The sequence below is a fragment of the Culicoides brevitarsis genome, chromosome 3 (assembly GCF_036172545.1).
Source record: "Culicoides brevitarsis isolate CSIRO-B50_1 chromosome 3, AGI_CSIRO_Cbre_v1, whole genome shotgun sequence".
In the NCBI taxonomy this organism is placed as follows: domain Eukaryota; kingdom Metazoa; phylum Arthropoda; class Insecta; order Diptera; family Ceratopogonidae; genus Culicoides; species Culicoides brevitarsis.
This window is the reverse complement of record NC_087087.1, coordinates 35,117,953-35,145,847: the sequence shown is the minus strand read 5'-3', so window position 1 is coordinate 35,145,847 and position 27,895 is coordinate 35,117,953. Positions and strand designations below refer to the sequence as shown.

Here is a 27,895-nt window from a genome sequence, read left to right as displayed (position 1 = left end):
CGATGATGTTTTTAGACACGCATTTGAACAAAAAAAACGAGGATAATAAAAACGAGGAAGAATAAATGGTGTTTTATTTAACATCGTTAACTACTCTGTTCGTCGTTCAACGGTACGATGAGAGGAAAAACAATGAGTGTTACCGCAGAACACAGAACAGAGATTTACAGAATGGCATCACAATAAACGGAAAAACAACACAGTAGCAAGGTATTATTTTGTTTGCGCAATTTCTATTATGTTTAGGGATTTTATTATGTGTTGTTTTTATTGTTGTTGTTCTCGTTTTTTTTTTTGTTTTATTATGATTACTTCGTTTTTTTTACTTTGCTTTACAGTGTGAGGCATCAAGAACATACCAATGTCAAATTTGGAAGAAAATTTCTTATTTATGGAATTGAATTTTTGTCAATAATGGAAAATTATTTAAAAATTGTCAAAAATATTTTGAATTTTTTAAACCTCCAACATTTATAGTTTGAAAAAGTATAATTTTCAATGAGATTTCTTAAGATTTATCATATTTTTATGTTTTAATATTAAAGCTGCTGACAAAATTATTTTTTTCTAAACATATTATATATAATTTGTATATAATATGTATATTTTATAAACATAATATTAATATAATTTTTATAAATATATATTTTTCAATACTAAATATCAAAAACTGGAACACAAAGTTAAGTTCAAAATTTCACTTTCATTCTATTTTTGTCAAAAATTACTTTTTTTATATAAATTTTTGACTTTTTAAATGATTTGTGTAATAAAATATGCTCCAATTTTCGATATTTAGTATTAAAAAATATATATAATAATAATTTATATTATATAATTAAAATATATAATATAATTATATATGATATACAAATATGAAAATAATATTAAAATTTTTTTTTTTGAGATTTTTTTTTTTTTTTTTGAAAAATTAACAATTAAATGTATAATCTTAACTTAATTTTTAACAAAAGTTTTAACAATTTTTATTCAAATTTTTTTTAAAAATACTAAAATGTGAAAATTTTCTTATTTTTTAAACATTTCTTACTCGAAAATTTTCAAAATAATTTTTAAAAAATCAAAATATTTTCGACAACTCTAAAGTTGAAAACGAAAACTTCAATTTTCACTCCATTAGTTATTGCACAATTTATTCCCTTTTTTCACAATTCATTTCGCTTCGACAACATCAATTTTTACATCATCCTGAATGCATTTTATCTCTCTGTGGCTTTTGCATTATTTATTCATTCACTCAACTAAACTGCGCCAATTGTCTAGACACGACAAGTATTTGATTAAAATTGCAATAATTTAACAATTTCGATGCAAAAGGTTAGATAATCATGCGGTAAATCCCCAACAAAGCACAAAAACTAGCGAAAAGCAATTTGTTTTCTCTCCTCTGCTAAAATTTAAAAAAAAGAACTAAATATACTCAATTAAGTTGTTTCCATACTTTTTAATTTTTATCCTATGGGATTAACAATTGTTTCATGTGTACTTTTTCCATTACCTGACCAAATATTATTTTTTCGGAGGTCGGCGCCAGATTAATAAATTTTTGAAAATTTTTTTTTCGGATAATATGTAAAAGTGCAATGATCAGTAATAATTTTTAAACTACTGTTTGAAAAAAATTTTTTTTCTCGTTTTGTCTCAATTATGGGCTTTGTGTTTGAATTTTGATCTCTTAATTGGTGCATGTTATCGATCAGAAGCAATATGCAGAAAGTAACATGAAGCAGATGTGACAGCAAAAGGGTGACATTTGGTACGTGTGCTGCTGACCTTATCATGAAAGGAAGGATATGTAAAGTGTAATTTCCGTTCTGGAAGTCATAAAAACAGGAAAAACTTGTGTCTCGTGCTTAGTTTGTGAGTTTAAAATGAGAAAATTGGTTGTTTTGATTTTCGTTTCAAAATTATTTTTTCTTCATGTTATGGGAAGTTTTGAAATTGATGAGTAATTTTTTATAAATTTTTAATTTAAATTAGTTTAAAAATTATTTTTTTTTTATTTTTATTTGATTTATTATTAATTTTTAAATTATTTTATTTTAAATTTAATTTTTATTTATTAAAAATCTAATTTTTCTTAAAAAAATTTTTTTTTCAGACCAAATTTCAAATTTAACTCAACTCACTCTCTCATCCCGCCTTTCAACTTCGGTGCGACTCAACATTGGAGATTTCATGGAACAGCAATTCCTCGTTTGGATTCAATTCCTTTGACATCTTCGACTTCTGGAGGATCTGGTTCGATTTGGAATGTCAATTCGCCGACAACTGCTTCATGGAAAGTTGTTCTTCATTACAGCTCGTACAATAAAGACCCCTTAATAGCAGATGGAATTGCTTTATGGTTTCTTCCTCAAAGCTATCAACGAGATTATGTCGACAAACATCACGTTTACGGCGGACCAAAACAGGATTTCATCGGACTTTTAATCGCAATCGACAATTATCAACTTCCGTCAAACGAATCGCTGCGTCGTTCAACTGATGAATCATCCGTTATTGTCGTTTTTAACAAAGAACCACGCGAGTACAATTGGTTCAGTGAAGGCGCCGACACGATGAGCGGACGATGTCTCGTGCAAAATCGATATCGTAACCGAACAGATACGTTTGCAATGCTTGCAGTAACTTACGTGGATGATGAATTGCGAGTTTTTCACACAAATCGAACGGAAAATCTTGAATTATGTGCTGTTGTCAAAGACATCGAAATCCCTCGTGGGTATATTTTTGGTATTTCCGCAACTACAGGACTCTTTAAAGGAGCTTTTGAAGTAAAATCCTTTAAATTTTACGAAGATCAACGCTGCAAATTTAAATATTGGATCATCATTTACGTCACGGGATCAATTTCAGTTCTTTCGTTACTCGTAATTGTCATTTTAATGCTAAAAATACGAAAATTGAAGACAAAAAAGACTCCTTCAGTGTTAAATCCTTCATCAAAATTGCCTGAAAAAATCAATTTTGAACGCGACAGTTGCAATTACATCGATTTACATTCTCGCGACAACCAAAATTCCTCATACGATCATTTGCGATTCGTCAGTTAATGAAATTTTTAGAGACCAAAGTCAATGAAGCAGAATATAATCGATATTTAATCCAAGGCTAAGTGCCTTTTTTATTTGAAAACCATACTTTACAAAAGCGAAAAAAAAACAAATAAAAGAAAAGAAGTTGTTTCAAAAAGTATCCACTTCTGAAAGCAAAAAAAAAATTTGTAAGGAAAAATTGATTTAAAATAAGGTAAAAAGTGGTCTAAATCGCATTCAGATCCCGAAAGCGGTAAATCGATTTATTTTTTTTATCTCAAAGATATTAATAATAAAGATTCTAAAAGAAAACAAATATTTACGGATCGTCTTGTGAAAAAAATGAACTTTAGCGCATTTTTTCTCTAAAAATTCTCATAAAAATAAATAAATTTCATAAATTTATGAAAAAGTACCGTTTTTACGGTAGAAGCTATCATCTTTCATCATTGATTGATACTTTTCTCCCTTCAAAGACGATTTTTATATCTTTTTTTGAGAAAAAAAGACGTTTGGTGGTCCATGCAAAAGTGAAATAAGGTAACGGTGAAGGAAAAAAACGTAATTCAAGTAGTTCACTTTTTTTTTTTTTGAGTAAATTCATTCACAAATAAAATACCGCTTTAATCTATCGTCCAATTTTTTGTTTGTTTGTATAAAATGGCGAAATTCATCCATTACTTGCAGTAGAATGATTTTGCAATTCAACTCGGTCGACTGTTATTGTTTCCCTTTGTTTGTTGCATGTTGCCTTGTGCTCTTCGGAAATTGAAACAAATTATTTTAATGAGGACCAAATAAAACTATTTTATCATACGGTGCAGATGATGATGAGCCATGCTTTTGTTTGCATGCATTCAATGGCAGCTAATTCGATCATATTATTACAATAACTCTAAAATGGAGACCCCTGTCGAGCAATTATCTAAGGATTTTAATGACAATTTTCTACTTTTTTTCGTTTGTAATTTAGCGTGATCCTATTGACATGAAGGAATCCTGCGTAGCGGTTTTCTTGTTAGATCCAAAGTTGAATAAACGGAAACCGAATAAGCTGAATCCTCCTTCTTTTTGTTTTTGTTCTTTTTTTGTCTCTAAAGACTCGAAATTGTCGCCAATTGTTAAAGTTTGTTTGTTTCGAATTGCATCAGTTTGAGATCCTGTGAAAAAAAATTTTTTATTTTTTTTTAATAAATAAATTTAATTTTTTTTAACATTTTTTAAAAATTTAATTAATATTAAATTTATTTAATAAAAAAAATTAAAATTTTAATTTTTTTTTATACTTAAATACATTTAATAATTTTTTTAAATATTTTTTTTTATATTTTAAGTTAAACGTTAATTAGAAAAATTAAAGTTTTGTAATTGTTTGTAAAAAAAAATTTTTTTTTTAATTTTTTAAAAATTATTTAAAATTAAATTTTAATTAAAAAAAATAAAATTTGTTATTATTTGTAAAAAAAAAATTTAAATTTAAGTTAAATTTTTATATAAAAATATTAAATTTTTAATTATTTGTTATTTTTTTTTTTTTTGTAATTTGTAAAAAAAAAATTAATTTTAATAATTTTTTTAAATTTTAGTTAAAAACTCACCAAAAGTTAAATCCATTCCAACAAGTCCTGTGCCAACATCATGCTCAGAATGAAGAACGTTCGTTTCATTGGTTCGTTTCACGGAAAGTTGATCGCCAGCAAATCCATTTGAGCTTCCTCCAAGATATACGATGTCAGGAACGGGCAGCAAAAACACACATTGAAGCATCAAAGTAAGTACAAAAACTGTTTTTAGTAAATTTTTCAACATTTTTTATGAGATTTATGTCTTGCTTCGACAGAAATTCAACTAAGACTGAACGAATGAAATAATTATTTAATAAAATCCAATCAATTCATGGGGAATTTCGATGATACAACGTCAAAAAGGTTATCACGCGTAATTCTCGGAAAGTACAAATAATGAACAATTTTAATTTTTTGAGAATTTAACGAGAGAATTTAATCAAAAAGTCTCCGAGATGTTCATTACTCGATTATCAGATCTCATTTTCTTCTCATGTTTCGGCAAACATTAGCTCAAATAACACAAAAAAATGACAAAAATTCAGTGTAAACCAATCAGGCATGCAGGTAAATGCAAACAATAATATCGTTAACAACGAGAAATCATCACCTTAATATCCGATAAGTACCATTGATGGAAGTGTTATTGTTTACAATGATTATCTCGATTAAGGACAAAAGTGAAGGAAATTGAATAAAGATGACATAAAAGGAGAGATTTGAACAAAAGATCTCGGATTATATTGCTGCATGTTTTTTTTTCATGGGAAGAAATGGAATGGAAATGATGCGTTTTCTTGGTATGAGATTCGTAAAGATTTTTTCTGAAGATTGATTTTTCTTGAATTTAAGCAAATTTTAAATTTAAATAGTATTGTTGAGAGTCATTGATGGAAAGTTACAAAGGTATGTTAGATTTTTTTCAAATGAAATTTTAATTAAAAAAAATTTTTTTTTTAAATTTTAATTTAAAAATTTTCCTTTTTAGATTTTTTTTAAATAAAATTTTCATTTAAAAAATTTTCTTTTTAGGTTTTTTTCAAATAAAATTTTAATTTAATTTTTTTTTAAATTTCTTTTAAATAAAATTTTAATTCAAAAAATTTTTTTTTGTTTTCATTTTTAGATATTTTTTGAAAAAAAAAATGTAATTAAATTTTTTTTTTTGCTGAATTTATCCACGTGTTTTCATCCTTAAGACCTTCTTGAAGCTGAAAAAAACTGAAATGAGCGACAAAGAGTGCCTCGAAGGCGTATCTCCCTCTTCTGCTTCAATTAACAACTTCTTTTGATGCAAAATCTCAAAGAAACTTCTTGAATTAAAGAGATCCAAGATACAGCATCTCCTAATACTCCAAATCCGATCATTCAATTGTACTTGATTTTTTCAAACAAATGCCCATTGATCGCATCTGTTTACTTGAAAAAACGAAACACATTTAAATAAATATTAAAATAACAAAAAGTTCATCAAAAGATACATTTCTACAAATAAAAGAAGCAGAAGATGATGAAAGAAACACACAACTAAGGAAAACAAGTAGCACTTTGTAACAATAAACATAATAAAATGCATTACAGTAGCATGGGAGAGAAAGAGAGATAATCAAGAGTCAGTCAAGTGTCTCTTAATGTCCTTTTTGTCATTGGATGTACACACCTCTTCCATTGTTTGCGTCCTGTTTGTTTGTGTACTTACTCGGCTTTATGTGTTCTGTCAATGGATACCTTTAAGATGAAACCGCTCTTCTTCGTTCATCGTCTTTTCAAAAAAAAAAAAAAAAGTTTGTCCATATTGTCGAAGAAAGATGATTTTAAGGATAATTTGGTTCCACTTTGTCTTGCATTGTTGTCATGTTTTCGGTGTAATTTCACTCTTGATTGGCAATCAATGGGAAAATAAAGTTTCTCTGATGATCGTAACGAACGCTATCCATCCCATTTTTGATCATTTTGCTTGTCGGCAAGAAAAGTAGACGTTCTGGAAGCAACAATACTATCTCTCTGCATCATCATCATCATCAAGGGAACACTCCTCTTTCAATTGAATCCTTTTCTTGATTTTATTACGAAAAAAAAAAATTATCCGTGATCACATGACGCAAGGAAAAAAAAGTAATTGTACCATAAAAATCTATATAATATAAAATTTTTCCTATTTTCCACTCTTTATGTCTTCGATAAAGTACGTTCATGTATGAAAGAAAGGCAAGAAAGACGACATGGCATCAATAAGTAAATCTTTCAAAATTTATTGGATGTTTGTTAGACGAAATGGTTTTCCTTTGGCAAGGTAAGAATGTTGCTGCAGCGCAAAGAAAGATTTATGTTTTATTTTCTTCACATAAGAAGAAGGGATTTTTATATCGCCAAGCAAAATCTCTCTTTTATATCTTTTTCTATTACTATTGAAAAGCACTTTTTTTTCTTTTCAGATCTGATTCACATTGAAAAATCATTTATTCAATCTGTAAATAGGTGTGGCGGCTAAAATTCCATAAAACACGAAAAAAAAAGATGAAAAATATTGATTTTCGCTTATGCATCCGCTTGTGTCGAACAAATTTATTCAAAAATGGTCGAAATGACCAAATACTGACGCGCTTTTAATTATAATCCGCTACGAATGTTTTTGCAGTTATCGTGAATTTGGCACAAACAAGGATCAAAATAGAACAAAACTGAATATTTTATTACTTTTCGCACGTTTTGTGATTTTTTGCTTTTCATTGATTTAAAGGTTCGTACTATTTTTTATCAAAAACTTTTTATTTTTTCATCAAAAGCTCATGAAAAAAAATTAAAAATTTTTAGCTCAAAAAAATATTTTGATAAATGATTTCCTAAAAAATTTTTTTTCGAGCCCTGTCTGTGATGCCAAATGCAAATTAAATTTTATCTCCCATTTAATAATAAATTGCTTAATGTTATTAAAATGATTGCAAGCAATTATATAATTTATTGGTATGCGCGATTTTAAAATTATCATCAATCGATATCATCTCTCTAACGCCAAACACATGAATTTCGACGGAAATAGGATTTTTATTTTATTTTACGAGAATATTTTGTTGCTTTAAATTTTAATTAAAGATTTGCTGTTGAGAATAGAAAACAAAAATATTTAAAAAAATTTAAAAAAAAATAGAAGAAATAAAAAAAATTATTAAAAAAAATATTCAAAAAATATAAAAATATTTGAAATAAATAAAAAATACTTCAAAAAATACTAAAAAAAAATTGAAAAAATAAAAAAAAAATATTTAAAAAAAAATTAAAAATAGATATAAAAATCATGCAAAACTAAAAATTTCACACGAGAGCTATAATTTTCTCTCCTGAAGTCAAAATCAAGCAAATAAAGGCTTAAATTAATATTGAGGATCTAAATAAAAATTATTTTTTTTTTAAATTCTGGGCTTAAAAAAAGAAAAGAATTTTTTTTACTACATCCAAAAAAGTTCCTTTTATTATTTTTTTTTCTTTGTTCATTGACTTCACATTCAAAACTTTCACCGATTCTGCGTTCTTTTTCCTATTTTTTTATATAATAATAATTAATATTAAAATTAATTATTGGCCATCTTTCTTTCTTTTTTTTATTATTTTATATTTTATTTATTATATTATTTTGTTATATTTATAATTTTATTTTTTTTTATTATTTTAACAAACATGTGAGTGTGTTACCTGCATTACAATTGTGATTATTAGATTTATTTTTAAATTCATTTATATTTATATGTGCTTTTTGCTTCAAAAATTTTTATTTTTTCATTTGACTATATAATATTAATTTTTATTTAAATTACTCAATGAATTCTTGTTCTTTTTAAAAAAGAATAGATTCTCATCTTTGTATAACTCTTAATTATTTTTTTTAGCTATAATGATTTTTTATTTTTTAAAATGTGTTTGTTGCGTGATAATGACGTTGACTAATTTGCACTATTTTTTTTTTTTTTTGAGAAATTCTGTAAATATGTTTGTCCAAAAATTGAATTAAATATTTTAACAACAATTTTTGTGTTTTTAAAAGAGTTTTTTTTGTTAAATATTTTGCTACAACATTAAAGTTTTATATATTGATTTAGTACTTTATTAAAAATTTGTTTACAACTTTCCAAACTATTGGACCGAAATTTTGTATTTTCAGTGCATTTTTCGAAAAACAAACAACTTTTTGATGGAACTTTTCCTTATAAATAATTATCTTTTAATAATAATAATAATTTAATTTTTAATGGAAGAAAACAAGCTTAACTTTTTATAAGCTTAAAATGAAGGCGACTTGACTTAAAGTTTAACATCTAATAATAAGGATATAAAATTAACTCTCAAAATATAAAACAGATAATATATAAATGTTCTTTTAATTTAAATGTTTAAACAAAATCCAACAAATACTCTTCTTTCACATTTTTTATTTTTTAATATTCATTTGAGTTAACAATTAATATTAAATTTATGTTCAACTGACATATTTTTAATATAATGCTTCAACGTGATTTTTCTGTTTTCAATAATAAATTCTATTATTATTTTTTCTTGTATATATAATTAATTAATAAATAAACTCTACTAAGAATAATAATAATAATCTTCACCTTTGTTAAAGCTAAATAAAGTTTTCTCGTTCTTACATTTCTATAAAAGATTTTTTTCACGTGACGACGGCAATTTTTTATTTTTAACTTTATTAATTATGAGCGACTTTTTTAAATTAAATAACTTAATTTTTGTTCGTTTTATTTTTTAATTTTAAATTTGTTCGGATTTCAACTTTTGATCTGTTTTGAGGAGTTTGTACGTTTTCTACGTAGTAAAAAAAAAGAAAATTTCAACTTAAAATTAATCTGGCGGTAGAAAGGAAAAAAGCCTGAACTTCTCGCGGATATGAGGACGAACATCTTGTCCCTGTGGAAAGCAAAAAAAATGTTATTTGATGAAAAATTTAATAAAAAAATGAAAAATTACCATCATGGCTAAACTCTCAAGGAACGGCAAAAGTTTAATGAGTTCCGTGTCGCTTTGGTCCACAAACCAGCTTTCAATGGGAATGCCGTTCTCAAGTTGATATCTATAAAAAAAATCAAAAAATTTTAATTTTTGATATTTTTATGAAGGAAAAAAAATGATATTTACCCAAATGCTTGCGGCGAATTATCGATAATGATCGTTTTAGACAAATCTCGTCCCAAAATGTTGAGATCTTTGACGTAATTTCCATTGACAAGTACGCAATGTTCGCGGAAGAGACGATGACTGTCGAAAAAAAATTAATTAAAAATGGAAAAAAAAAAAATTTTTTTTCAAAACTTACCGAATCAACTTCCTTTCAGGATCGAGTAAGTTCAATAACTTATCTGCATAAACGCGTTTTGATGCCGTGAACAAAATAACTTCAAATAACTGCGAAACGCGTTCCAAAAATTGTCGAAAGTGTGGGCGAGTTCGTACAAAGACGGTATATTTGCATTCTTGGAAAAGTACGGGAAATTTGAAACTCGCATCCGAGAGTTCTTGTAAGCTGCAATGCACGAGTGTTTCGTCGAGATCCAAAACGAGACTAAATTCCGGGCTGGAACGAGTTTTAAGCGGCAAAGCGGGACATTTGCATCGCATTTCGTTCGTCAAAGGAGGCAAATGCTTGATAAAGAGATACGGATCGAAGGCATCCCATTGCATATCGTCTTGCGAATTTGCATGAGAATCATTTCCTTCTTCGCATTCGAGTTGCTCGTCACTTTGAAGTTCATCCGAATCCGTTTCTTTGTCTTGATCGTGACACTGATCGTAATTTTCTTCGGGTGCACTGTAAATTAAGCTGTTCTCTTGCTGTGTTTGTTGTTGTTGTTGATGACACGATGTGATGATGTTACTATTTGAAGCTGTTGAAGCAGAAGTGCTTGGCGAACACTCAATATGAGGATAATTGGCTAATGCCTTGAGATTTTCGATTGTAGTTGCGTCGATGCGATCATTTGTTTCCGTATTATTTGCTCCTGATGGATTGGCGTCGTTGCAATTGAAAAACGTGCCGCGAAGGTTCAAAAGGGGCATCGGCAAAAAGTCTGTGTACGAACACATTTCGGCATTTTTGTAGGACTCATCGTCGAAATATGACACAAATTCCTTCGTTTGCGAGTAGAGGCAGGAAGTACTTGCCAAATTAACGGAGGCATCGGGAAGCGTGTCGGTGGTTGAATCGATTTCGGGAACAGCTATTTCCATGTTACTGACACTCGAGCATTTCGAACTTTCGCTCGAACTTGGGTAGTAATGAGCATCGGTGCTATCCACGCCTGTCGTACTATCACATTCATATTGAGATACGGATTTGAGATCAAGTTCGCACGAACCAACCATTGCAGTAACGGATGACGAGGACAATTGTTCGCCTAATTTCACCGTTTTTTCATGTACTTGCGACACAATTTGCGTTATTTTCTCAAATTGCGACTTTAACGGAGCTTTTCCCATCTTTCGACGCTTGTTAACGACTTCCAAGCGATTTTCCTTGCCATCGTCCTGAATGCAAACACCCACGTTCGACCGTAAACTACGTTGAGATCGCGTCGCAATACCTCCGCACGGTTGTTTATCTTTCTTACAAGACCCGATTTGTTTGTTGTTACTATTGCACTTTACGTTTTTAATCGTATTGTTGTTGTTGTTGTTATTATTGTTGTTATTTTTGTTGTTGCCACTGCTGGGCTTGCTGTATTTGTAGGCGTTTTTTGGTTTTCGCGGACCCGTGAGAACCGCTCCGCGTCGTAAACGCCCTTCACGACGTCGTAACCACATTTTCCGAATCCTTCCATGGTTTTCCCAAAGGCACAGAGAACAAAAAATAAAACAAAGAGAAGAAAATTCGAGTTAAAAAAGTGAAAACTTTTTTTACACACACAATTGCCAAGCAATCGCATATAGGAATGTATGTGTGTTTCAGATGTACTTACAGTATGTGACGTAGTTGTTTGGTGCGAAAATCTTTGTTGACATAATTTTACGCGCGATTTTACCTATTTCGTAATTTCAAAGCGATATTCCTGTATTCCCTTGCGTGCAAGTGCCCTTGCATCCAGAATTGCGGGAAAATTTCGACTTTTAATCACTTTAATTCACCTTTTCACTTGCATTTACAAAAATCAATCCAATGAAGCGCTTGTAGCGAAAAGTCCATATGAGACGAATGTGAAAGATGACAACAGTTTCATTTTCTAATTCAAAATTTACTGTACGACGTACGACTCATGGCTGTACGAGATATACATATTACGCCTGTACGACACATACGAAGAATAAATTTGCCTTTATGCTAATTCAAATTTTCAAAAGTCAATGAGACGAATGAAAATGATAAATTAACCCATTGGATATTTAGAAAAAATCGCATTGTGACATGGGATCATAACGGTGCTACAAAAAATCAAAAATTTTTGTAATTTTTTAATTGAAATTTCTTAAAAATTTTGAGAATTTTTACAAATTAAAAGTTTTTAAAATTTTTTAATTTGGTTTTTATAATTTTTAAATTTAAAAAAAAATTTTTTTAATTATTTTTATGATAAATTTTGAACTATTAATTTTTTTTGAAATTCAATATTTATTGTTAAAATTTTATGAATTTCTAAAAAATAATTTTTAAAATTGCAATTTTTTTTTAGAAATATTTTTTTACAATTTTTTGATCTTCGAAAATATTTTTTTTAAATTTTTTTAATATTTTTATTATTTTTTTAATTCTAAAATTTTATTTAATATTTTGAAAGAATTTTGAAAAATAAAAATTAATAATTTTTAAAAATAATTTTTTAATTTCTTTGAATTTTTCAAATTTTTTTAAAATATTTTTTTAATTTAAAATTTTAATGAATATTTTGAAAATTTTAAAAATTTCATAATTAAAAAAAAAAATTTCGAAATTAAAATTTTTTCTTACAAAAAAAAAATAAAAAAATATTTTTTTTTAAATTTCATTTTTCTAAATTTTGAATTTTAAAAAATTTTGTAAATTATAGTTTGATTTTCACTTCAAATTGAAGAAAAATGAACATTTGGTTGACCTTATGGATTTTTACTTTGAACACCTGTCTTCTACATCTACAGAGCGCCGTATATCCCTAATTTATCTGTAGTACTGATTATTTCACTTCACTATGGCAAACTATTAAATATAAACACAAACAAATAACTTAAAAAACTTAGCATTTTATTTAGTTTAATTAACTTTAAAGTCATTTTTTGCATTCATCGACCGATTTTGAATCAATAATGACACTTGTGATAGTCAAACACTTGCAAATAAAGTGTTAAATAAGCGAAGATTTTTGTCTTCAATTCTCTTTCGCCGTAAAAAAAGAGAAAAAAAAATTATCGTGAGCGAGTGATATGGATGAAGATGGAGAAGCAATTGTCGATGAGGACCCCGCAAATCGTTCAATACCGAAAAAACGCTCGATATTGGGTATTTTTGGAAAACGCTTGTCACGTGTCGAACCCGATCCGAAGAGCTTAGAGCCTGAAGGATGTCATTCGGAGGGCGAATTGACGCCCGTTGTGATGCGACGCTCGAAAAACAACAACAACAACAATACTCACATGCCTTTAATGATACCGGAGAAATCCAAAGCCGTAAATCGCCTTGCAAGTAATTTTACCTTTTGTTGCTCATCTGCACCCGCTAATGCCTTTTCGCCCATGGAATGCAACGATATTCCGATTGTGAAGCCAAACATTCGCCCCCGTTCGCATCTCAAACTGGAATTGGAAACGTTGAATTCGATGAATTCACGGAAAAGATGGTCTGCTGAAGTTCCTCGGGGATGTTTCAAGAATTTGCTGTTGGAATTGGAAAACGGAAAATTGAATGAATTACAGCAAATTAGCTCACAAAAGTCAATAACGGAATCAAAATCTCGCTTTAGAAATAGATATTTACCACCGAATGCGACGACGACGACGCATCATGACGAGCTTAATCCCAAACAAGACATTAGTTATAAGAATTTATCGACGCCTGATCTCTGCAACTTACCAATTGACGAAGCAACTGCTGAAGAAAGTAGAAAAAGTAGAAGGTAATTTTTTGTTTTTATGAAATTTAAAAAAAAATATTGAAATATTAAATTGAACAAAATTTCATAAAAAATTGAAATTTTTTTAAATTTTCGAATTTAACAAAATTTTATAAAAAACATAATTTTTTTTAAAATTTTTAAATTGAATAAAATTTCATGGAAAATTCAAAATTTTTAAATTGAACAAAATTTCATGAAAAAAATCAAAATTTTTAAAAGTTCTCTTTAATAAAGTTCATAAAATAATAAAAATTTTCAAAATGGAAAATTTTAAATTTCAAAATTTGAAAAAAAAATAAAAAATTATAAAAATTTCATAAAAAAATTTAAAATTAAAAAAAAAATCATAAAAAATTTATATTTTCAAATAAAATTTTTTAAACATTTTAATTTTTTTTAGATCTGCTTCATTAGAAGTCTTACCGTATGGCGTTGAAACATTTAGACAAGAACATCCCGTTACTGCTGATTCGTTAGCACGTCATGCTTTGATGGCAGCAAGCGTTGTTCAACTAATTCCCACGGAAAAAGCGAAGCAACGCAACTTTTTTCAAGGACAACTCGGAGCAAATCCTCTTCTCGGGCCTTCTGAATTAGATCGTTTCTTGCCGGATCGCACGATAAAAGTTTTTGTCGGTACATGGAACATGAATGGACAAAATCCGCCATCGCAACTCAATGACTTTGTGTTTCCGAATCAAATGGAGCACGTTCCAGATCTGATTGTTCTCGGTACGCAAGAATCTACGTCGGAGCGTTATGAATGGGAAGTGCTTTTACAAGAAACGTTGGGTCCTTCGCACGTTCTTTTTCACTCAGCATCGCTTGGGACACTGCAACTCGCTGTTTTTCTTCGACGCGATCTCATTTGGTTTTGTTCCTTGCCCGAAGACGATTCCTTTTCCGTTCGACCTGGCACGGCGTTTCGTACAAAAGGCGCTGTTGCGATTTGTTTTTGCATCTTTGGGACGTCATTTTTGTTCATAACTTCGCATCTCACGGCACATCAGCAAAAAGTCAAGGAACGTGTGCAAGATGTCAAAAAAATCATTCATGCCTTGGATTTACCCAAAAATATGAATATTCGACACAAAAGCAAAGATGTCACAACAAATTTCGATTGCGTGTTCTTTTGCGGCGATTTGAACTTCCGTTTGAGTGAACCACGTCTCAATTTGTTAAAATGGATTGAAAACACGCAATTTCCGTTGCCCGAACATCTGCCTCACGGATATCTCCATACGGATCAACTCACACAAGCATTATCCGCCGGAGCTGCTTTCAAAGGTTTCAAAGAAGCAAAAATTACATTTCCGCCAACGTACAAGGTAAAATAATGAAATTTCCCTTAAAACAGGTTTTTTATGAGAATTTTTCATTTTTAGTACGATCCAGGCACTCAGCAATTCGATACGTCAAGCAAACAACGTGCTCCCGCTTATACCGATCGCATTTTATACAAATTCCGTGCTCCGAGTGTCTTGAGACGCCCAAGCACAAATCCAAGCATATCTTGTGAACCCATCGAGTGTCTCGCTTACGATTCCGTTAATAGCATAGTTTCGTCGGATCATAAGCCAGTTTGGGCTCTTTTCAAATGTCAAGTTAGACCGGGAATTGATTCGTAAGTTCAAATTGAAATTCTTCATTAATTTTATAAAATTCAAAAATTTTATCATTTAAAATTTTTTTTCTATTTAAAAAATTTAATTTTTTTAATTCGAAAATTTTTTAAAATTTTGATTTTTTTTTTAATTTGAAAATTTTATTTTTTTTATAACTTTTTTTAATAATAATTTTTTAAAAATATTAATATTTTTTTCATGAAATTTTTTCAATTTTAAATTTTTCATTGTTTTTTGAATTTTGAATTTTTTATGAAATTTTGTTCAATTCGAAAATTAAAAAAAAAATAAAATTTTTCATGAAATTTTTTTCAGTTTAAATTTTTTTCATAAATTTAATGAAATTGGAAATTTTTTAAAATTTTTTTTCATGAATTAAAAAAAAATCATATTTTAATATTAATTTTTCTTACAATTTTAGAGTTCCTCTCGCTGCTGGTCTCTTCAATCGAGAAGTTTATTTGGAAGGAATGCGAAGACGTCTTAATAATTCCAACACTGGCTCATCAACCGTTTGCTCTATTCAGTAAAAAAATGAAATTCATAGAAATTTAATGAATTTAGAGAACATTTAACCAAAGATTTTAATTTATTTATTTATTGAAATTGTGATTTGTTTTAATTTATTTTTATTTTTTTGTGATGTAATAAAAAATTACCTCAAATTGCTCCAAAAAACCAAAAAATTGAATTCCCGCTATTACAAGAGGCAAGTAACGATGGATTTCGCAAAGTAATGTTGGCAATTCAGTCACTGACCTCTAGCTCAAGCATTTCGTGTGACATCCGACTAAAATTTCATAATTTAATTAAATTGCGAGTAAAATACAGAAAATAATCATTTAAAGTTAGCAAGGTAAGTTTTGCGAATAGGCAAAGAGTATTTTGATCGATCAAGTAATGAGAATAAACTTGAAATTTTTGTAAAAATCAATGTTCAAGTTTGACTCACGCGTTGCTTGACGAAATTTCGCTTAGTAAACAATGATTTTTGTGTAATTTCAATAATTCGTTCTTCGTTTTAGCGATCAAAGACAATGTTTGGCGGTTCAAAACCAACTTTTGGTCAGCCAGCATCAACTGGATTCGGCTTTGGAAGTACCGCGAATACGACAACTCCATTTGGCGGTCAATCGACGGGCTTTGGACAAACTTCAGCATTCGGGCAACCTGCAAATAACAGTTTGTTCGGCAGTAATACGCAAACGCAAGGCACGGGATTGTTTGGAGCAAGCACTTCGACAGCTTTCGGTCAACCGAATCAACAGCAAGGGACGCAACAAACGGCTTTCGGAGGTTTTGGAACGCCTCAAACACAAACTCAGCAACAATCCTCGTTGTTTGGAGGAGCAACGACGCAACCAGCGAACACGTCGTTGTTCGGAGCTTCAAATACGGCATTCGGGCAAGCTGCGAAACCCACGGGATTCGGAGGTTTTGGACAACCCGCGCAACAAAATACTTCGTTATTTGGGCAAGCAAGCACAAGTACAGCGGGAACGACAGGATTTTTCGGGCAACAAGCTCAAAGCGGCGGAATGTTTGGAGCAACAGCAACTCCTGCTCCGGCATTCGGAATGACAACGCAAGAAAATGCGGGAACGGGAATCGTAAAGTACAATCTCACGCTGGATTCTGACACGATTCTCGTCAAGGGAAATCAAACGAATGTCAGCACGAAACAACATTGCATCACGTTCATGAAAGAATACCAAAACAAGTCGTTGGAAGAGTTGCGTCTCGAAGATTACATGGCAAATCGCAAAGGACCTCAAGCAGGCGCCGCAACTGGAGGTTTATTTGGATCTCCGCAACAAACGGGAGGCATGTTCGGAAGTACACAACCTTCGACGGGACTCTTTGGACAAACATCAACGGCGCCAGCGACAGGCGGATTGTTCGGAAGCACGACAAATACCATTGGGGGCTTCGGACAAACGAATAACGCTTTTGGAGCAACAAGTCAGCAAAACAATAGTCTCTTCAACAAACCATTTGGGCAAACGACAACAACTCAAACGGGATTCGGAGGCTTTGGAACGAGTTCAGCAGCAACTGCAACGCCTTTCGGACAAGCAAAACCCTTATTTGGAACGTCAGGCGCTACAACGGGAGGTCTTTTTGGTCAAACATCATCAACTTTTGGACAACCAGCTCAAGTAAGAAAAATTTTTTTTTACCTTTGAAAAGTGAAAATTGAGAAAATGTTTCATATGGAGCTTAAGTTTTAAGCTCAAGTCATAATTTTCAACCCATATTTCTAATCGATTTTTGATATAATAAAAAAAAACGATTTTTCCATATGAGGAGCAAAAATCGTTGTTTTTTTCTCAAGTCAAGTTTCAACCAACTTTTGATGGATTTCAAAGCAAAAATTAAATAATTATGCGTTTTAAAGATGATTTCCATGCATATTTGATCGATTTTTGAAGAAATAAAAAAACAACGATTTTATCATATGAGGAGCAAAAATCGTTGTTTTTTTCTCACGTCACTTTTCAACCAACTTTTGATGGATTTCAAAGCTAAAATTAAATAATTATGCGTTTTAAAGATGATTTCCATGCATATTTGATCGATTTTTGAAGAAATAAAAAAACAACGATTTTATCATATGAGGAGCAAAAATCGTTGTTTTTTTCTCACGTCACTTTTCAACCAACTTTTGATGGATTTCAAAGCTAAAATTAAATAATTATGCGTTTTAAAGATGATTTCCATGCATATTTGATCGATTTTTGAAGAAATAAAAAAACAACGATTTTATCATATGAGGAGCAAAAATCGTTGTTTTTTTCTCACGTCACTTTTCAACCAACTTTTGATGGATTTCAAAGCTAAAATTAAATAATTATGCGTTTTAAAGATGATTTCCATGCATATTTGATCGATTTTTGAAGAAATAAAAAAACAACGATTTTATCATATGAGGAGCAAAAATCGTTGTTTTTTTCTCACGTCACTTTTCAACCAACTTTTGATGGATTTCAAAGCTAAAATTAAATAATTATGCGTTTTAAAGATGATTTCCATGCATATTTGATCGATTTTTGAAGAAATAAAAAAACAACGATTTTATCATATGAGGAGCAAAAATCGTTGTTTTTTTCTCACGTCACTTTTCAACCAACTTTTGATGGATTTCAAAGCTAAAATTAAATAATTATGCGTTTTAAAGATGATTTCCATGCATATTTGATCGATTTTTGAAGAAATAAAAAAACAACGATTTTATCATATGAGGAGCAAAAATCGTTGTTTTTTTCTCACGTCACTTTTCAACCAACTTTTGATGGATTCAAAGCTAAAATTAAATAATTATGCGTTTTAAAGATGATTTCCATGCATATTTGATCGATTTTTGAAGAAATAAAAAAACAACGATTTTATCATATGAGGAGCAAAAATCGTTGTTTTTTTCTCACGTCACTTTTCAACCAACTTTTGATGGATTTCAAAGCTAAAATTAAATAATTATGCGTTTTAAAGATGATTTCCATGCATATTTGATCGATTTTTGAAGAAATAAAAAAACAACGATTTTATCATATGAGGAGCAAAAATCGTTGTTTTTTTCTCACGTCACTTTTCAACCAACTTTTGATGGATTTCAAAGCTAAAATTAAATAATTATGCGTTTTAAAGATGATTTCCATGCATATTTGATCGATTTTTGAAGAAATAAAAAAACAACGATTTTATCATATGAGGAGCAAAAATCGTTGTTTTTTTCTCACGTCACTTTTCAACCAACTTTTGATGGATTTCAAAGCTAAAATTAAATAATTATGCGTTTTAGATGATTTCCATGCATATTTGATCGATTTTTGAAGAAATAAAAAAACAACGATTTTATCATATGAGGAGCAAAAATCGTTGTTTTTTTCTCACGTCACTTTTCAACCAACTTTTGATGGATTTCAAAGCTAAAATTAAATAATTATGCGTTTTAAAGATGATTTCCATGCATATTTGATCGATTTTTGAAGAAATAAAAAAACAACGATTTTATCATATGAGGAGCAAAAATCGTTGTTTTTTTCTCACGTCACTTTTCAACCAACTTTTGATGGATTTCAAAGCTAAAATTAAATAATTATGCGTTTTAAAGATGATTTCCATGCATATTTGATCGATTTTTGAAGAAATAAAAAAACAACGATTTTATCATATGAGGAGCAAAAATCGTTGTTTTTTTCTCACGTCACTTTTCAACCAACTTTTGATGGATTTCAAAGCTAAAATTAAATAATTATGCGTTTTAAAGATGATTTCCATGCATATTTGATCGATTTTTGAAGAAATAAAAAAACAACGATTTTATCATATGAGGAGCAAAAATCGTTGTTTTTTTCTCACGTCACTTTTCAACCAACTTTTGATGGATTTCAAAGCTAAAATTAAATAATTATGCGTTTTAAAGATGATTTCCATGCATATTTGATCGATTTTTGAAGAAATAAAAAAACAACGATTTTATCATATGAGGAGCAAAAATCGTTGTTTTTTTCTCACGTCACTTTTCAACCAACTTTTGATGGATTTCAAAGCTAAAATTAAATAATTATGCGTTTTAAAGATGATTTCCATGCATATTTGATCGATTTTTGAAGAAATAAAAAAACAACGATTTTATCATATGAGGAGCAAAAATCGTTGTTTTTTTCTCACGTCACTTTTCAACCAACTTTTGATGGATTTCAAAGCTAAAATTAAATAATTATGCGTTTTAAAGATGATTTCCATGCATATTTGATCGATTTTTGAAGAAAGGTTCCATGCATATTTGATCGATTTTTGAAGAAATAAAAAAACAACGATTTTATCATATGAGGAGCAAAAATCGTTGTTTTTTTCTCACGTCACTTTTCAACCAACTTTTGATGGATTTCAAAGCTAAAATTAAATAATTATGCGTTTTAAAGATGATTTCCATGCATATTTGATCGATTTTTGAAGAAATAAAAAAACAACGATTTTATCATATGAGGAGCAAAAATCGTTGTTTTTTTCTCACGTCACTTTTCAACCAACTTTTGATGGATTTCAAAGCTAAAATTAAATAATTATGCGTTTTAAAGATGATTTCCATGCATATTTGATCGATTTTTGAAGAAATAAAAAAACAACGATTTTATCATATGAGGAGCAAAAATCGTTGTTTTTTTCTCACGTCACTTTTCAACCAACTTTTGATGGATTTCAAAGCTAAAATTAAATAATTATGCGTTTTAAAGATGATTTCCATGCATATTTCCATGCATATTTGATCGATTTTTGAAGAAATAAAAAAACAACGATTTTATCATATGAGGAGCAAAAATCGTTGTTTTTTTCTCACGTCACTTTTCAACCAACTTTTGATGGATTTCAAAGCTAAAATTAAATAATTATGCGTTTTAAAGATGATTTCCATGCATATTTGATCGATTTTTGAAGAAATAAAAAAACAACGATTTTATCATATGAGGAGCAAAAATCGTTGTTTTTTTCTCACGTCACTTTTCAACCAACTTTTGATGGATTTCAAAGCTAAAATTAAATAATTATGCGTTTTAAAGATGATTTCCATGCATATTTGATCGATTTTTGAAGAAATAAAAAAACAACGATTTTATCATATGAGGAGCAAAAATCGTTGTTTTTTTCTCACGTCACTTTTCAACCAACTTTTGATGGATTTCAAAGCTAAAATTAAATAATTATGCGTTTTAAAGATGATTTCCATGCATATTTGATCGATTTTTGAAGAAATAAAAAAAAACAACGATTTTATCATATGAGGAGCAAAAATCGTTGTTTTTACTCTCGTCAAGTTTCAACCAACTTTTGATGGATTTCAAAGCTAAAATTAAATAATTATGCGTTTTAAAGATGATTTCCATGCATATTTGATCGATTTTTGAAGAAATAAAAAAACAACGATTTTATCATATGAGGAGCAAAAATCGTTGTTTTTTTCATACGTCAAGTTTCAACCCATTTTTGATGGATTTCAAAGCTAAAAGTTAATAAATATTCATAAGTTGATTTCCATTGATATCTGGTCAATTTTTGAAGAAATAAAAAAAAAATTTTTTTCATCATGACAAGTCAAATCATATTTTCAATTAAAAAAAAATAAGATAAATTTTTACGTATTTTTTACGTATTTTTTTACGTATTTTTTACGTATTTTTATACCTTTGAATTTCAAAGCTTTACAACCATCAAAAAGACATTTAAAAAATTTTTTCGTATTTTTAAGCAAAAATTTTTGACGAATTTTTTTGTAAGACAGTATTTGAATGTTTTTGAACATAAAAATAAAAAAAAAATTACCTTAAAAAAGTCACTTCGATCATTGAATTAAAAAAAAAATATAAAATTTCATAAAAAATTTAAATAATAAAATATTTTTCTAACTTTTTTTTTTATTTAACAGACAACAACAGGCTTTGGTACAACTCCATTCGGGCAAGCTCAAACTCAGCAACAGCAGCCTGCACAGCAAACATCTTTGTTTGGATCGACACAACCGCAAACATCCGCTTTTGGCTCCAACACAAATACAGGCTTTGGAGGCTTCGGCACAAATACAAGTCAAGCATCGACGGGAATTTTTGGAAAACCCGCGACAACTGGATTTGGCGCGCAACCTGCTACGGGATTTGGGACAGCAGCAAGTACAGCTCCAACTCTCGGCGGTTTCGGACAACCTGCGCAAGGAGGATTGTTCGGAAATTCTCTGAATAAACCTGCGACAGGATTTACGGGTTTTGGACAACCTCAAACTTCGGTAGCGCCTCTCGGAACGACAGGATTTGGTCAAGGAACGTCATTATTTGGGCAAAATAATCAACAAAAGCCCGGAGGATTCTTCGGAAGTAACACGACGAATCAATCAACAGGCTTATTTGGCAACACATCGACGGGATTTGGCACGGGAAGTGCTTTGGGAGGCAGTACATTGGGCGGATTTGGCTTGAATTCATCGTTAGGAGGCTTGGGACAAAATAACACGTCATTTGGCGCACAGCAACAACAATCTCAGCCGATTCATCAGCAAATTCTGCAAATGGCAACGAGCCCATATGGCGACAATCCCATATATAAAGACCTCAAACCGAGCAGTACGACGTCAGATGAAGCACTAAAAGTGACAAATCCTGCGGCACAAAAAGCCATGTTAGAATCCCTTTCAAACAAGTATAAAGTTTCGCCAGCAATAACGAATGCCGTGAAAATCAAGCCTGTCGGGCAATTGAGCAAGAAAAGTTTGTTCGACGGATTGGAAGAATATGATGCAAGTCTCGCGGAAAGTTTCACGCTGAAACCAAATGCGAAACGATTGATCATCAAACCGAAAGGAAGTCCCGCAGCGAAGCCTTTGCAAGAATCAAACAACGTTTCTTTAGACGATTCGTTGCGTTTACGTTCGAATGTTGTCTCGAACGTGTCGAGCAGCGAAAAAATCGCAAAACCCGCAAATCTCGATACAAGCGAAAAATTCGACAATGTAATTCCAACAGTTGCTCAACCTCCTGTCGATAACGGGCGTCGTGTTTCATGGCTCCAAACCGTACAATTCGACAAAGCACGAGAACCAGATACGGCAATGGAAACAACATTGCGTGAATTAGTGACTGGAGGCACGGAGAAAAAAGGCGCAACTCCATTTTCGCCAACAACAGCGTCGCAAACAAAGTCTGTCGATGACTCGGATTTGTCAGTTGGAGCTCAAACTCCGAACCAAAGTATTCTTTCGACGAGTCAATCGCCTCCCGTTGATTCGGAAAAGCCTCCGCATCCAACGGGCATCGTTCTCACACGTCAAGGTTACTACACAATCCCGAGTTTGGATGATTTGTTGGCAATTATGGATGATCAAGGACGATGCGTTGTCAACAATTTCACAATTGGTCGACGAGGCTATGGAAATGTCTATTTCAACGAAAGTTTCGACGTTGCCGGATTGAATTTGGATGAAATTGTCCATTTCCGTCACAAAGAAATTATTGTCTATCCGGATGATGAAAATAAACCTCCTGTGGGTCAAGGCCTGAATAGAAAGGCGCAAGTAACACTCGATCAAGTATGGCCTCAGGATAAAACGTTGCATGAACCGATAAAAGATCCCGAACGCCTTCAAGCTATGAATTTCGAGGGAAAATTGCGACGCGTTTGTGACAAATCTGATACTCGCTTCTTGGAATATCGACCTGACACCGGGTCTTGGGTCTTTAAAGTCGATCATTTTTCGAAATATGGTTTGACAGATAGTGACGAAGAAGATTCGGCGCCTACAGATCCGAAACAACTCAAATTAACAGCGGAAGCAATGAAAGCGGATAAGGATAAAAACGGAAATTTGAACAAAGAAACGGAAAATGTTGGAAAACTCGGCGGAATTCAACAAAAAGCACTTCTTTCTTCGATTTACGAGATGGATCAACGAAAACTCGGCGGTTTTATAGCTGATCAAGATTTCACTTTGGATTACATGGATACGACAAATCACAATAAGAGCGATTTTTTGAGTCAAACTAATCCAATGGGGATTGAAATGAACAATCCGCACAAATTGCAACTCATGAAAGCCTCCTTTTTCGCAGATGATGAATATGATGGGCGTTCTGTTGTCTCTGATACATCCGAAAGTTGCGGATCTGCTGATCAGATCGTGCCAAATCGCGGTTATGGTCGAAGTGCGAGAAATTATTTGTCATCCGGAGCGCTCAGTAGTGTCAGTGAAGACCCTCAAATGGATGATGACATCTTAACATCTGTTGGAAGTATGAAATCGAGTGTTCCGAGTGAACAACAGCAACAAATTGTGCAAATGGAAACGAGTTTTCAGATGCCTGAAGGTCCAAAATCCCTTCCGCTCATCATTAAGCCCAAAATTTATTATGAAACGGGCGTTGATATGGCAATCCCATTGCATAATAGTTTCTTATCGACACTCAAAAGTACTAAAATCGATCCGATATTCTTCAATGGGAGACGTTTTAAGATCGGATGGGGTCCTTACAGCACATTACAACTTCCGCAATCATCTGAACTCGTGGATGACAAAAAAGTGCACATTTCAAAACATTGTTATGGTCGACGTGATTCCGATTATTCAAGAAGTTTCATAAATCGCATCCAATTTCCAAGCAACGATAGGATTGAACACTTTTCCGAATCGATTGTTCCTCATTTGGAGATCGAATTGCAGTATGACGCCATAAAACGAGATCCCGATATGGAATGTCCTTATTTTTCATCGAATGGAGGCTTAAAAGCGCTTGCTGAACATGAAGAACTCGCAAAAACTTTGGGTCATTTAACAAATTTGGATTCTTACGCTGCTTCAGTTTGGTCTTTGTGTGCTGCTTTGTGGGGCGAACGTGAAGAACTCGAAGGACAAGACGAGTTAAGTCACAATGTTGTCATGTTTCGACGTGATATGTTCTCCGAATGGTTAGAAGATGTCATTACGGATGCTGATTTGCTCACAATTAAACATAAAAACTCGTATATGGATCAAATGCTCGATTTGTTGTTCTGTCACAAAGTAGCTGATGCTTGTGAAGTTGCCATTTCCAACGGGGATTATAATTTATCTTTGTTATTGTCACAACTTTCGGGCGGATCAGCAGTTAAACAACTCATGAACCATCAATTGGCGTTATGGCAAGATGTAGAAGCTGACAAATATATCGAGGAGAAACGTTTGAGGGCATGTATGATAGTTGCGGGTCTTCCGATATTCGAGTCAAATCAAGGAGTCATCAATATTTACGACGATATGGATTGGATCAAGGCTTTGGCATACCATTTGTGGTATATTTCGTCGCCAACGTCATCGATAACGGATGCATTGTACGCTTATGAGGATACATTGGAGAAGACAGACATCGAAAAGATCAAACCGAAACCAATTTACACAGATAAATATGAAACGCGTACGGAAAAACCTTTGAAGGACTTGAGACATCATATTTTGCATCTATTTTCCAAGAAATCACATCCAATGTAAGTCATTTTTCACCCAAATGACATCAATTTTTGTCATTTTTTGTCTAAATTTCTAAATTTTTTCTTTAAAGGGAAACACTTTTGAACCCAGCAACTCACACTTTGGATCCCATGGACTTCCGTTTAAGTTGGCTTTTGCTCCAAACCTTCGAATCTATCGGATATCGACACACAAGTGAAGTTACTCGATCCCAAATTCACATGTCCTTTGCCAATCAACTCGAAAATTACGGTTTATGGCAATGGGCAATTTACGTATTACTTCACATCAATGAACGAAGTCGACGTGAAGCTGCTATCAAAAGTCTTCTTGTGCGTCACATTCAGTTCAAACATGATCCGGATTACATCAAATTAGAAAATTTCATTGTCGATCGTTTGGGAATTCCTGAAACGTGGATTTATTTCGCGAAAGCTGTACGTGCTGGAAGTCACGGATTCCGCGATGATCAAGCAAAGTTCCTTTTGCATGCGAAAGAATGGTCGATGGCACATGAAGTCATCATGACACATATTGCTCCAAATGCAATTTCGATTTTTACTAAAAATTTTTATTACAGATAAAATCCCGTATCTGAAAATGCTTTTGAAAGAATTCAAAGATCACCGTAAAGTATCAAATTGGACAACGCAGGGAAAAATTCTGCTCGACTTCATTGAAATTAATGAAACTGTAAGTTCAAATTTTTTTAAAATTTGACTTTTTTCTTAAAAATTTCCTTTTTTTTAGGTCGATCAACTAAAAACCCTCACAGAGGATGAATTTGAGCAAACCCTCGAAGAGCTCAAAGTAAAATTCGGCGAAATTTGTTCCGTCATCGCAAAACACGTGAAGCTGCTATCAAAAGTCTTCTTGTGCGTCACATTCAGTTCAAACATGATCCGGATTACATCAAATTAGAAAATTTCATTGTCGATCGTTTGGGAATTCCTGAAACGTGGATTTATTTCGCGAAAGCTGTACGTGCTGGAAGTCACGGATTCCGCGATGATCAAGCAAAGTTCCTTTTGCATGCGAAAGAATGGTCGATGGCACATGAAGTCATCATGACACATATTGCTCCAAATGCTATATTGAATGGTAAATTGATTTTTTTTAATTTTAAAAGATTTTTACTAAAAATTTTTATTACAGATAAAATCCCGTATCTGAAAATGCTTTTGAAAGAATTCAAAGATCACCGTAAAGTATCAAATTGGACAACGCAGGGAAAAATTCTAAAAAGTCATTCGACTTCATTGAACAAATAAAATTTTTCAAATTAAAATGAAACTGTAATTTTTCAATTTTTTTTTAAAATTTGACTTTTTTCTGAAATTTTTGTTAATTTCCATTTATTCTGAAGATGATTTCCATTCATATTTTCTCAATTTTCGAACAAATAAAATTTTTCACGATTCTTTCTCAATAAATTTTGCAAGTTAATTTTCGAGCAATTTTAAGCTTGAAACTGAATAAAAAGTCATTCTGAAGATGATTTCCATTCATATTTTCTCAATTTTCGAACAAATAAAATTTTTCACGATTCTTCCTCATGCTGACTTAAAATCGTGATAAATTTTGCACGTTAATTTTCGAGCAATTTTAAGCTTGAAACTGAATAAAAAGTCATTCTGAAGATGATTTCCATTCATATTTTCTCAATTTTCGAACAAATAAAATTTTTCACGATTCTTCCTCATGCTGACTTAAAATCGTGATAAATTTTGCAAGTTAATTTTCGAGCAATTTTAAGCTTGAAACTGAATAAAAAGTCATTCTGAAGATGATTTCCATTCATATTTTCTCAATTTTCGAACAAATAAAATTTTTCACGATTCTTCCTCATGCTGACTTAAAATCGTGATAAATTTAGCAAGTTAATTTTTGAGCAATTTTAAGCTTGAAACTGAATAAAAAGTCATTCTGAAGATGATTTCCATTCATATTTTCTCAATTTTCGAACAAATAAAATTTTTCACGATTCTTCCTCATGCTGACTTAAAATCGTGATAAATTTTGCAAGTTAATTTTCGAGCAATTTTAAGCTTGAAACTGAATAAAAAGTCATTCTGAAGATGATTTCCATTCATATTTTCTCAATTTTCGAACAAATAAAATTTTTCACGATTCTTCCTCAAGCTGACTTAAAATCGTGATAAATTTTGCAAGTTAATTTTCGAGCAATTTTAAGCTTGAAACTGAATAAAAAGTCATTCTGAAGATGATTTCCATTCATAATTTCTCAATTTTCGAACAAATAAAATTTTTCACGATTCTTCCTCATGCTGACTTAAAATCGTGATAAATTTTGCAAGTTAATTTTCGAGCAATTTTAAGCTTGAAACTGAATAAAAAGTCATTCTGAAGATGATTTCCATTCATAATTTCTCAATTTTCGAACAAATAAAATTTTTCACGATTCTTCCTCATGCTGACTTAAAATCGTGATAAATTTTGCAAGTTAATTTTCGAGCAATTTTAAGCTTGAAACTGAATAAAAAGTCATTCTGAAGATGATTTCCATTCATATTTTCTCAATTTTCGAACAAATAAAATTTTTCACGATTCTTCCTCA

At 31.1% G+C, this 27,895-nt stretch overlaps 3 protein-coding genes and 1 long non-coding RNA gene across 4 annotated transcripts; 3 read left to right on the top strand and 1 right to left on the bottom strand.

Annotated features, from left to right (window-relative positions):
* The first annotated feature begins 4,951 nt into the window (after positions 1 to 4,951).
* Positions 4,952 to 5,534, top strand: LOC134834170 (uncharacterized). The gene is made up of 2 exons (XR_010162148.1): positions 4,952 to 5,424; positions 5,497 to 5,534. It is a non-coding gene; the product is annotated as an uncharacterized LOC134834170 (long non-coding RNA).
* A 3,700-nt stretch (positions 5,535 to 9,234) lies between these two features.
* On the bottom strand, positions 9,235 to 11,799 carry LOC134834225 (CTD small phosphatase-like protein 2). Its single transcript, XM_063848809.1, has 5 exons — positions 11,587 to 11,799; positions 9,948 to 11,441; positions 9,770 to 9,889; positions 9,602 to 9,704; positions 9,235 to 9,541 (listed from the first exon to the last, which is right to left on the bottom strand). The coding sequence occupies exons 2-5, from the start codon at positions 11,429 to 11,431 to the stop codon at positions 9,476 to 9,478; spliced, it is 1,773 nt and encodes a 590-aa protein (XP_063704879.1). The 5' UTR covers positions 11,432 to 11,441; positions 11,587 to 11,799; the 3' UTR covers positions 9,235 to 9,475.
* A 1,053-nt stretch (positions 11,800 to 12,852) lies between these two features.
* LOC134834568 (inositol polyphosphate 5-phosphatase E) lies at positions 12,853 to 16,006 on the top strand. The gene is made up of 4 exons (XM_063849293.1): positions 12,853 to 13,707; positions 14,108 to 15,035; positions 15,093 to 15,331; positions 15,754 to 16,006. Exons 1-4 carry the CDS (start codon positions 13,019 to 13,021, stop codon positions 15,860 to 15,862), a joined length of 1,965 nt encoding a protein of 654 aa, XP_063705363.1. The 5' UTR covers positions 12,853 to 13,018; the 3' UTR covers positions 15,863 to 16,006.
* Positions 16,007 to 16,099: 93 nt separating this feature from the next.
* LOC134835559 (nuclear pore complex protein Nup98-Nup96) lies at positions 16,100 to 26,131 on the top strand. The gene is given in 6 exon segments (XM_063850438.1): positions 16,100 to 16,188; positions 16,358 to 17,491; positions 21,757 to 25,334; positions 25,409 to 25,889; positions 25,891 to 26,010; positions 26,093 to 26,131. Coding segments are annotated over 5 exon segments (5,340 nt in total). The 5' UTR covers positions 16,100 to 16,188; positions 16,358 to 16,369.
* The last annotated feature ends 1,764 nt before the right edge of the window (positions 26,132 to 27,895 follow it).